The sequence below is a fragment of the Vigna unguiculata genome, chromosome 4 (genome assembly GCF_037176805.1).
Source record: "Vigna unguiculata cultivar grain cowpea cultivar isolate G323 ecotype 2 chromosome 4, ASM3717680v1, whole genome shotgun sequence".
Taxonomy (NCBI): domain Eukaryota; kingdom Viridiplantae; phylum Streptophyta; class Magnoliopsida; order Fabales; family Fabaceae; genus Vigna; species Vigna unguiculata.
The window spans coordinates 44,352,500-44,365,203 of record NC_140795.1 but is presented as its reverse complement, the minus strand read 5'-3'; the positions used below and the strand labels follow the sequence as shown (position 1 = coordinate 44,365,203).

Below are 12,704 nucleotides of genomic sequence, written 5' to 3'. Positions count from 1 at the left end.
GTGAAAAAAAAATTTAAAAGCACAGAAAAAACAAAGAAACGGATTACACAATCCGTTACAAAAAAAAAAATAATAAAAACAAAGAAACGGATTACACAATCCGTTTAAAAAAAAAAATACTGAAACGGATTACACAATCCGTTTCAGGAAAAAAAGAAAAAAAAAACAATGAAACGGATTACACAATCCGTTTCAGGAAAAAAAAAAAAGACTGAAACGGATTACACAATCCGTTTCAGGAAAAAAAAATAAAAGACTGAAACGGATTACACAATCCGTTTCAGGAAAAAAAAAATGACTGAAACGGATTACACAATCCGTTTCAGGAAAAAAAATAAAAATAAAAGACTGAAACGGATTACACAATCCGTTTCAGGAAAAAAAAAATAAATAAAAGACTGAAACGGATTACACAATCCGTTTCAGGAAAAAAAAACCGAAAAACGGATTACACAATATGAAAAAAAAAAAAAGTTTCCGAAACGGATTACACCCCTTCCTCAACGCAACACACGTTTCCAGTTTTAACAAAAACCTACGTATACAAACCTAACCTACGTATAAAATCAATTAAAATTAAAATTTACATATGCATTAAAATAAAAATATATGATGTCTAATATTAAAAAAGCAGTATAACTTACCTGCAAAAATTGAGAAGCCGCCGCGGGAAAGGCTGAAAGATGGTTGTCCACGGTGGGGAGAAGAATTGTGTGTGGAGGACAAAAGGACAAAAGGATGGCGTGGGGAGAATGGTTTGTGGGAGAAGAGGGAGAATGAGGCTTGCGCTGCAGGTGGGGGAGAAGGGGAGAAGGAGGCTTGCGGGGGAGAAGGGGAGAAGGGGAGAAGGAGGCTTGCGGGGGAGAAGGGGAGAAGGGAGCTTGCTGCAGTGTGGGGGAGAAGGGGAGAAGGAGGCTAGGTCAAAGATTCCCAAAGACGTGGTGCAGTGCAGAGGGAATCTGCTTTTTATTGGGGTGCGGTGGAGGGGTTTTGGGGGTGCAGCTGACGTGAGGGCTGTGAGGGGTGCAGGTATTTGGGGGTGCAGTGCGGTGAAATTGAAAAAAGAGACAGTAAAATTATTTTTAACCAAGGGCAACGTTGGAAATAAAATACGTTTTGGGGGTACAGGAGTTTTCTTTGGAGGTGCAGGGAGAAGCCCCCCTTTGTTTACACTTGATTTGTCACACAATGAACTTGAAGGTCCAATTCTAACATTTTCAAGAAATGTGACTTCTTTGATTGTACTTGATCTCTCGTACAATAGACTTTCAAGTCTGACAAATCAATTTGAGGTTTATAAAAGTATTATCACAATAAATTTTTGTAGCAACAAAATTGGTGGAAAAATTCCAAGATCAATTGGAAAACTTTCATCGTTGAGATATCTTACTCTATCCAATAATCAACTTAGTGAAAATCCATTTGAAAATCTTAGATCGCTCTCCGAATTGTCATTCCTTGATATTGGTGATAATCGTTTTGAAGGAGTGGTCATGGAAGATCATCTTTCAAATCTTACAAGCTTGAGTGAGTTTTATGCATCAGGAAACTATTTGACTTTAAAAGTAGATCCCAATTGGAATCCCACTTTTCAACTTACTGACTTAGATATGAGCACCGGGAAATTAGGTCCCAACTTTCCATCATGGATTCACTCACAAAGCAACCTTCACCATTTATCTATGTCTAATACAGGGATTTTAGATTCTATTCCATCTTGGTTTTGGGAAACATTTTCTCAAGTTTCTTTTGTGAACCTATCTCACAATTACATCCATGGTAACCTTGGGGCTACATTAACGATTCCAATATCTATGGATGTTGTTGATCTAAGTGCAAATAACTTGTGTGGTCAATTGCCCCCTATTTCACGTGGCGTGGCCTTTTTAGATCTTTCAAGCAATTCATTCTACAAATCCATGGATAAATTTTTATGTAATAATGATGATAATATAATGTGGTTTCTCAATCTTGCTTCTAATAATTTGTGGGGAGAAATACCTAATTGTTGGATGTTTTGGCCAAATTTAGTGTATATAAATTTGCAGAGCAACAATTTTGTCGGTAACTTACCTCCATCCATGGGTGCCTTGGAATCAATGGAGTTTTTACAACTTGGTAACAATTCACTCTCAGGAACGTTTCCTACAAGTTTGATGGAGAATGAATTATTGACACTTTTGGACATGAGAGGAAATAAACTCGTAGGAACTATTCCAAAGTGGGTTGGAGAAAAGTTCTTAAATATGAGAATCCTTTGCCTAAGTTCAAACATTTTTTCTGGTCATATCCCAAATGAAATATGCAAAATGAGTCTCCTTCAAGTTTTAGACCTTGCACAAAATAATTTATCCGGTGGTATACCTACTTGTTTCAATAAATTTAGTGCCATGACACTAATGAATAAAAGTACAAATTCTATTATAGAATATTCACCGACATTGACAGATTATTCTTCCGTTATTGGTACCGTTGGTGTGCTTCTTTTGCTAAAGGGAAGAATAGTTGAGCACAAAAACATTCTGGGATTGGTAACAAGTATTGATTTGTCAAATAATCAATTGACCGGAGAAGTACCAATTGAAATAACATATTTAAATGGTTTGATATTTTTGAACTTGTCCCACAACCAACTAATTGGTCATATTCCAAGAAGCATCGGTAACATGGGATCGTTATTGTCCATCGATTTCTCAAAGAATCAACTTTCTGGTGAAATCCCTCAAACCATTTCAGATTTGAGCTTTCTAAGTTTGCTAAATTTGTCTTATAATCATTTAAAGGGGAAAATTCCAACAGGAACTCAATTGCAAACGTTTGATGCCTCCGACTTCATTGGGAATGATCTATGCGACTCACCACTACCCATCAATTGCAGCTCCAATACAAAAGTTGATAATTTTGATCACATCGAAAAAGGTAGTGATAAACATGGGATAAACTGGTCTTTTGTGAGTATGACATTTGGATTTGTTGTGGGATTTTGGATAGTGATTGGTCCTTTGCTCATTGTAGATCATGGTGTTATACCTATTTTCATTTCCTTAACCATGTTTGGTTTAAACTTCAATCTCTTTTTTGATGCAAGTACTCTATATAGTATAATGAAAAATAAATTGTAATAAAACATGGAAATTAATTCTATTTACACTACATTGCCAGTTGATAAAATTTTCAAACCATTTCTCATATTATTTATGTCTTGTTTGATTTTTATTTTTCAAATTTGATAGTGTTGTGTAAATTATCTTAGTAGATGTCAACTAAAATACTACATATGTTGAACTTATTGTAGATAAATTCTAGTTAAATTTTTCATTTGGGTTATTAGATCAAGAAATTATAATTTAATTAAAAAAATTCAAGTATATGAATTTAATTTGAACTACGTATAATATACTTTTGTTTAAAATACTTGGAGGACACGTTAAAACATTTGAAATATTAGTATTAGGAAGAATGTGATCTGATTTAATGGGGTCTTTTTTTAGATATACATACTCAGTTAAAAAAAAAAAAAATTTAGGCTTCTTTGTACGTCTTTCTCTAGTTTTCTAACCCATATATAAAATATACAGAACTTAAAGTGTTTGTACCAATTTTTTTTTTCCCTTTACTTGACCAAATTTTCTAATCCATAGAAAGGAGAGAACAATAAAGACTCATTAACAATTTAAAGTGTCTATGATATAATAATTTATGCAATTAGTATGATTAATTTTCTAACCCATGGATTACTGTGAAAGACCAAACCTAAGTCTTTCCACTCCATGTTGCAGGAATTACCCACAAGACTTTCACATCAACATGTGCGCATATAGTAAGGAATCATACTATATATATGAATTTTATAATTATTATAAGAAATTAGAATTTAATAATTATTACATTTTTAAATATATATATATATAGGTGTAGTTATACTTATTATCAACCAAATAAAAATAATAAAATATTAAAATTAAGAACTAGAACTAATACAAATATATATACATCAATTAAATAATATAAAATGATTAAAATAATGGACTAGAGACACTTACCAAATAACGATTATTATAAACATGTGATTAGACATAAACAATAATAAGAATATAAAAAAATCTTTAGAATTTTTATATATTATCTAAAATCATGATTTAAATTGAGTTAGACTGAACACTTCATTATCATTGATCTTTTGTATCTTTAAAAATAATATTGTTCTCTTTATTTCAAATGTACTATATAATGACCAGCCACGTACAGAGTCACACTTTGTTGTAATTTTTATTCATACCGAATTCAAACTGAAAACTGATATATTATGATATATAGACGATAGTCTCGTCCATAAGTCACACATCTTCCAAACGTGCAGTCACCTTACACATAAAAAAGAAGAAATGTGATGGTTTCACAAAGGAAACTTCACTTGCTAGTTCATACTGCGGAGATCTCAGAAACAACCTAACTCTACCGCTGATAGAGCATTTAAACAGCAAATATGTTACAAAATACTGCAACATCCATAATGATTCAATGTCTTTTTTTTATTTATTTTTTACTAAATGTGATATTATATGATTTAAAAAAACTCAAAGCGATTAATTATTCAATTTTTTATTTATATTTTTACTAAATGTCGTATTACATGATTTAGAAAAAACTTAAGTGATCCTTATATTTAGAAAACAGGATATCTAAATAAAAAAAAGTAAAAATAAATACTTAATTAAATAAATTCTTTTAATAAAAATTTCAATTAAAAAATGTTTTACTTTATAAAATAGTTAAAATTTAATTAAGTCGTAAAATAACAACTTAATCCGGAGTGATCTCTTGAATAATTTCACCTTCCATTTTGTATATACAGTGGTAATTGATAAAAATGGGAACCTGTCAAACACTTTGTCTTTCAATGCCTACCACCACACAACAAAATCAAACATAGAATAATTATGACAGACCATAAATCTACAGTTTAAACAAATATTTTATACTTCTGTCTGACTCTCTTTGTACTTGTCACAAACCAAAAACTATATTCTTTACTTGAGCGTAAGAATATAATAATCCAAATATCACGATTTTATTATGATTCGTCTTGATCTCTGTTATGAAATAATTGATGTTAATATGCAACAAATTCTTTCTACTAAATTTAATTTTTCCCCTTTTCTTGACCAAATTTTCTAACCCATGGAAAGGATAGAAAAACAACTAATTAACAATTTAAAGTGTCTATGCTATAATAGCTTAGGCAATTATGTAATTAATTTTCTAACCCATGGATTAGTGTGAAACACAACTTTACCTAAGTATTTCCACTTCTTTTCTTTTATTTATTTATTTGGATTTGATATGATTCAGAGCATCATATTTGTAACTTGCAAAGAAAGTTAGAAATATGAGAAGAAAATAAATAGTGTGATTTTTCAACTCTTGATAGAATGAATCCTTGTTTTAATGTGCAAGATTCTCTTCTCATAGATTTGTGTTCCAGGTTTCCTTGCAAATAAAATTTTTTCATGAAATTCAGCTCCATTTGTTGTACTAAACCAAAAAATTAAAATATGTCCTATCTTTTTTATTTTCATGGCTCAACACAAGTGACTTTGACTTATATGCATACTTGTTAGTTTTCTTATATTCACTGCAAAATAACAAAGTATCATTACAATTAATAAAACTCTATTTCTCAATACCTCATTTTGTATTTTAAGCTTAAGGATGTTTTTATTTATACACAAAGAACACCACTTGATACATGATAAATGTCAATTTCAAATGAAAAATTTAGTTATTCTAAACACTTATCAACACCATATATGAAAATCGGATCAAACTTTTAAAAGGAAAATGGTAAATCATAAATGTAAAATTTACACCAATATTTTACACTTTTGTTTTAGTATCCCAAATTATTAATTTTATGTGAAGAATACTAATATTTTCAACCTTTAATTCAAAATTAAAATAGACGAAATAATAATCGTTTTCAAGCAATATTGTATTACAGAAAAAAAAATATATGTATAAATATTTTGATGACTTGTATATTTATTCTAGTTTCCTACTGTTTAGAATATTCCATTATATAAGTAAACTATATTTGGGAAAAAAAAAACTTCAAATGTAATGACTTGGTCTAACAATGATATATAAATAAGTAGAGTTATCAAAATGAATTAAACCCATAAGCCAATTCGGTCCATTACGTGTTTGAGCTGGATTGGGTTAAAACAATCCGTCTCACCAATTCGGTCCAATTCGGCTTACTCGGGTTGAACACGCGGTGAGCCCGGTTGAGAACATAAAAAAAAAAAAAAAAACCCACCTCACTCTTAACTTAAGTGTCCAGTTCAAAATGCAAGCAAACTTTTTTTTGAAATTTTGGAGAAGAGAGATCCATGTTCATGACACTTCATTCATTCTACCTTTATTTCTTATTAGTCATTTTTTTCCTAAGATAGTAAGGTATAACTATGATTTATTTTCCGGGATGAATGATTTATTTTTATTCTAAATTAAAAATAGTAAATTTTTAAAATAGGTTTGGACTTTTTTGGATTTTGGTTACATATTAAAGAAAATGTTAGTTTGAAGAAAAAAATTTATAATTTTTTTAATTAAGTGAGTTAATCCATTTAACTCAATAATTCGTAATGGAGTCGAATTGAATTCAAATTTTTTAGACTTACTAATAAATGTCGCAGAGTAAATTTACTCACTAAGTGACTAATATACAATGAACCGTACCACACCTCACCAGGTGGCCCAACTCACCGGGTGGCCCAAATATATAAATAGGTGAGTGTGAGAGTCGATTAATAATTAGACCTCAAAACTTGACTAAGTCCTTACAAATTTAATAGAAAATTAACAAATACAAAGAAAAAAAAGAAAGTGGAGCCCAAAAAACAGAGTCGTCTAGAAATATAGGTAGAGATGATACATTTAGTGAGGAATTGACTATTTATGAAGGGAGTATTTTAAATGAATTTCAATAATAATTTAGAAAATTCTTGGCTTTTAGTTAGGATAAATCAAGTTAAAAATAAAAGAAAATTAGAAATTATTTAAGGAGTTAGTTAATTGAAAAATTAAGTTTCTTAAATAAAAGTTAACTATTTATTTAAATATATGGTCCTTATTTATTTCTTTCATACATTTTCATATAATGGATTACATGAAGAAAATCAATAACTCAATCTTTGAAATAGTTTTGCCTTTATCTTTTTTGTGTGTGGTGTTCTAATTTTCAAACCCACATAAAGAATGCCTAAGACTTTAATGATCCATGACTAAGTCTTTTAGCATTGATTGTTTTTTCCTACTTGTTTGTGATGGATGACCTAACTTTTTAACTCATAAAAGGGTAGGACTTGAAAGATCAAAGTCTTTGGAGTAACTTCAAAATGTTTCCTTTTTATGTCATTAATGTGCTTAATTTTCCAACCCATAAAAATGGATCGAGTTATAAGTTCATGTAAATTTTAATCCACTTATTTTTATCATTGAGGAAAAAAGAAGAAGACAATGTTTTACTTGTTTAAGCTATTTTCTATTTTATTTTATTTTGAAAAAAGCTTGTGTGCTCTGTTATTAGTGTTTGGTAACCCTATTAAAAGTAACATTTTTTAAAACCTCAAATTCTTATTTTCAACTTTTAATATTAATTCACATTTTTTCGTGTAAACATTTACTTAATTTAGAAATACTCTCAAAACATATTTTATTAATAAAAAATTAATTCATATAAAAGTATAATGTAAACATGTTTAGTTTTGTCAATCATATTTTTAAGCTACCAAACATTTATAATTTAGAATTATATAAAATCAGGGTGAATAATAGATCGTCTTTCCATAATACAAATAGTGACAGTGATAAAATCACATGTCTTCTTCTATGCTATCTATACAGGTTCAATCCCTCAAAGTATTTTTTTTTCCTATGATATCTTTAAAATGTAATAAAACATTATTTTAGGGAGGACCCTTTAAATAGCAGACGAGTAGAAGATAGAAAAAACGAAGATAACATCCATATCATTTCGTTGACGATAAGTACAATAAAACTTTTAAGCCAAAAAAAAAAAGAAAAAAAATGCTTAATAGGTTTTTTTAATTAAAACTTAATTGATACTTCACCGCTCACCGAGCTTCGGGGAGTAATGGGAATGAAAAATATTTTTTGATTATTAAATTTTAATAATTTTTTTATAATTTTAAGTGTTATTTTTTAAGTAGTTTTTTATTTATTTTCTTTTTAGTATTCAAAAATCATTTAAAAAATAACATCTCATATTATAAGAAAAAATTATCACCGATGTGAAGACATATATCTCTTTCTTGAATAGCATAACTCAAGTAATATCTCTTTCTTAAAAAATCTTAAGACTTTAAGTCTTCAAACCAAATGCAGACCCAAGGCAAATACTTTTGAATGTGAACATTGTGTGTGGACGTAGAATTTGAAGGCCTTTCACACTTCTTTTTAGTCCTTTTAATTGGTTTTTAGCATCTAAAGTTTGTTCCTTGTTAATTAAGTAGACAAATTTTGAAATAAATATGTTAGAAAAATAAATTTTAATAACTAAATTTTTGATAACTTTTTTTTATAATCTGATATTTTTTAAATGGTTTTTTATTTTTTTATATTTTTTTATATTTCACAAATATTAAAAAAAATCATTTCAGATTATAAGAAAAAATTATTAATATTTAATTGTCAAAATATTACTATTCTACTCATTACAAATGTCAATTTCTTTTTGTAAATTTAGTATAGAGAAGTACATTGTTAGAGAGATAACGAAAATATAAGAAGACACTGCATCACCATATATAGGCTATTCAGCATGCTTAACCAATAACCACTTCTCTCTGATAAAAAAACATTTATTTCTATTAAAAGACTTTGTGTGAGGATGAATTCCTCCATTTTGAATATAGTGTTTGTTCACCTTTGTTGGCTTTCACTTTTTTTGTCAACTTTGGGTGTTTGCAGAGAGACCATGTGCATTGGAAGTGAGAGAGAGACATTGTTGAAGTTGAAGGATGATCTCACAGATCTTACAAACAGGCTTTCTTCTTGGAATGCTACTTCAAATCCCAATTGTTGCCAATGGGATGGAGTTGTCTGCAACAACATTACATCTCACGTTGCAGAGCTTCACCTTTATACTCCACTTCCTACTTTCGATGAGGGCTTTGGTTATGCATTCAATGAAGCTTATGTACAAGCAAAAGAAGAGTTTACTGCATCTCAATTTGGTGGAGAGATAAATCCTTGTTTGGTTGATTTGAAGCATTTGAATTACTTGGATCTCAGCGGCAATGATTTTCAAAATACCCCAATTCCTTCCTTCATTACAAAAATGACTTCTTTAACTTATCTCAACCTTTCTCGTGCTGGATTCATGTGGGACATTCCTCCTCAGATCGGGAATCTCTCTAATTTGCTCATTCTTGATTTGAGTTATGTCGCCGGCGGAACAATTCCTTCTCAGGTGGGAAATCTTTCCAATTTGATTTACCTTGGCCTTACGAATGTGTTTATTGAAAATATTGATTGGCTATCAAATCTTTCAAAACTTAAATATCTTCATTTGGAAGGGGCAAAACTAGACCAAACAGTTGATTGGCTTCACACTCTCGAAACTCTTCCTTCTTTGACAAATCTACATTTAAGATTATGTACACTTCCTCATTATAATCAACCATCCTTTCTTAACTCATCTCTCCTAACTCTTGATCTTTCTCAAACGAACTATTATCCTTTAAGTTCTTTTGTCCCAGAGTGGGTGTTTGGACTAAAGAAACTTGTTTCTCTTACTTTAAGTTATAACGAATTTGAAGGCCCAATTCCCAATGGTTTTCAAAACCTCACACTTCTTGAAAATCTAGACTTGTCTGGTAATTCATTCTCATCTATACCTGATTGGTTTTATGGTAATTTTCGTCATCTCATGTTCTTGTACTTAAGGGATAACAAGTGGCATGATACTATTTCTGATGCCTTGGGAAATATGACTTCTTTGGTTGAACTTGATTTGTCACACAATCAACTTGAAGGTCCACTTCCAACTTCTTTAAGTAATCTCTGCAACTTAAGGAAGATAGATTTCTCATATCTCAAACTAAACCAACAAGCTAATGAAATTTTGGATATTCTTACTCCTTGTATTTCTCATGGACTCACAACACTTAAAGTCAGAGGTTCTCAACTTTCAGGCCATTTGACAGATCAATTCAATGGTTTTAAAAGTATTGTCACACTATATTTGCAAGAGAACAAAATTAGTGGTGAACTTCCAAGATCATTTGGAAAACTTTCATCATTGAGATTTCTTGGTCTATTCCAAAATCAATTTAGTGGACATCCATTTGAAAGTCTAAGATCACTTTCTAAATTGTCATACCTTGACATTAGTCACAATCATTTTGAAGGAGTTGTCACAGAAGATCATCTTGCAAATCTTACCAGCTTGATTGAATTTCGTGCATCAAGAAACAATTTAACTTTAACAGTGGATCCAAGTTGGCATCCTACTTTTCAACTTACCCGTTTGGATATGAACTCTTGGCAATTAGGTCCTAACTTTCCATCATGGATTCAGTCACAAAACAAACTTCGTTATTTAGCAATGTCTAACACAGGGATTTTAGGTTCTTTTCCCACTGGGTTTTGGGAAACATTTTCTCAACTTTCTTTTCTAAACCTTTCTCATAATCATATCTATGGTGAGCTTGAGGCTACGTTAAGAAATCCAATATCTGTCATTGTTGTTGATTTAAGTGCAAATAATTTAAGTGGCAAATTACCCTTTCTTTCAAATATTGTGGGATCACTAGATCTTTCGAGCAATTCATTCTCACAATCCATGGATGATTTTTTATGCCAAAAACAACATTGGTCAATGAAATTATCATTTCTCCATCTTGCATCAAGTAATTTGTCAGGAGAAATACCCGATTGTTGGGGAATTTGGCCATATCTGGTGGATATAAATTTACGAAACAATAATTTTGTTGGGAACTTGCCCCCATCCATAGGTTCCTTGGTAGAGCTGAATTCTTTAAGCCTCCGTAACAACTCACTCTCTGGAACATTTCCTAACATTTTGAAGAATACAAGTAAATTGACTTGTTTAGATCTTGGGGAAAATAATTTTTCAGGAACAATTCCATCTTGGATTGGAGAACGTCTTATAAACATGAAAGTTCTTATCCTTCGATCAAATAGATTTTTGGGTTACATTCCTCAAAAAATATGCGATATGAGTTCTCTTCAGGTTTTGGACCTTGCACAAAACAATTTGATTGGAAACATACCTACTTGTTTCAATAACTTGAAGGCCATGACACATATGAATACAAATCCTCTTATCTATTCTAATGCTGTTAATTATACATCTGAGTATTCATATGATAGTATAATCAGTGTGCTCCTTTGGTTGAAAGGAAGAGAAGACGAGTACAGAAACATTCTGGGATTGGTAACGAGTATTGATTTGTCGAATAACCAATTAGTGGGTGAAATACCAAAAGAAATCACAAATTTAATTGGATTGGAATTTTTGAACTTGTCTCACAACCAACTAATTGGTCATATTCCTCAAAGCATTGGTGATATGAGATCATTATTGTCCATCGATTTCTCAAGAAATCAACTTTTTGGTGAAATCCCTCAAACTCTTTCAAATTTGAACTTTCTGAGCACGCTAGACTTATCTTATAATCATTTGAAGGGAAAAATTCCAACAGGAACTCAATTGCAAACCTTTGCTGCCTCCAATTTTATTGGCAACAATCTCTGTGGCCCACCACTACTCATCAACTGCACCTCCAATGCAACTACTGATAATTTTGATCACAATGGCAAAGGAAGTGATAGGCATGAGGTGAATTGGTTTTATATCAGTATGACAATTGGTTTTGTCATGGGATTTTGGATAGTAATTGGTCCTTTGTTCATTTCAAGATCATGGCGTCATACCTATTTTCATTTTCTTGATAATGTGAGGTTCAAACTTCAATCTATTTTCTGATGCATGAAATATCACTGTATAATAATGTTGAAAAATAAAGTTGTCATGAGAGAGCTTGGTTGCTTTTATTTCTGGTTCATTTATGTTTTTGTTTGATTTTTGAGATTTGAAAGGTTATGTAAATTCTGATATGTATGTCAACGAAAAAATTTACATTAAATTTATTATAGATAAATTGTAGTTAATTTTGTGACAGAAGTTATAAGGTTAAAAATTGTAATCCTCTATTGGAAAACGTTAAAGAATATGGATTTAAATTGAACTACTTGACACTCTGGTAGAAAATACAAGAACCAACATCAGATGCTTATCTTAATATTATATTAAAACATTAGTATTCTATTTAATGAATAAGAATTATTTTGTGGTAATTGTTAGCATAACTTAAAATGATTCTAATTGATTAGTATTGTATTTAGGTTGATGAGTCTTTTTGACCATTTTTCCTTTCTTTGATTTTTGTTTTGTTTGTACTGTGTGTTAAAATTATGAAGATATTGTTTCTGCAGATTAAAAGTGGATCTTCTTCACGCTCAGCGAATGTTTCTATTTTTCTTATCATGCTTTAAGCGCATCTTTTAGACATAGCGTGTGTTTCTGTTTCTTTTCTATTTTTCTGTTTTGTTCTCCTTTCTGCTATATATCTGTACAAAGTTATGGATTATTT

The 12,704-nt window shown here is 30.5% G+C and overlaps 1 protein-coding gene and 1 pseudogene across 1 annotated transcript; both read left to right on the top strand.

Moving 5' to 3' along the window:
• Positions 1-1,379: 1,379 nt before the first annotated feature.
• On the top strand, positions 1,380-3,155 carry LOC114180874 (receptor-like protein EIX2; annotated as a pseudogene).
• A 5,759-nt stretch (positions 3,156-8,914) lies between these two features.
• LOC114181733 (receptor-like protein EIX1) lies at positions 8,915-12,081 on the top strand. Its single transcript, XM_028068269.2, has one exon. The coding sequence runs from the start codon at positions 8,915-8,917 to the stop codon at positions 12,035-12,037; it is 3,123 nt and encodes a 1,040-aa protein (XP_027924070.1). The 3' UTR covers positions 12,038-12,081.
• Positions 12,082-12,704: the final 623 nt, after the last annotated feature.

Bases quoted from the DNA above. Each gene is read 5' to 3' on its own strand.
- LOC114181733 (XM_028068269.2), top strand. From the start codon at position 8,915: ATGAATTCCTCCATTTTGAATATAGTGTTTGTTCACCTTTGTTGGCTT.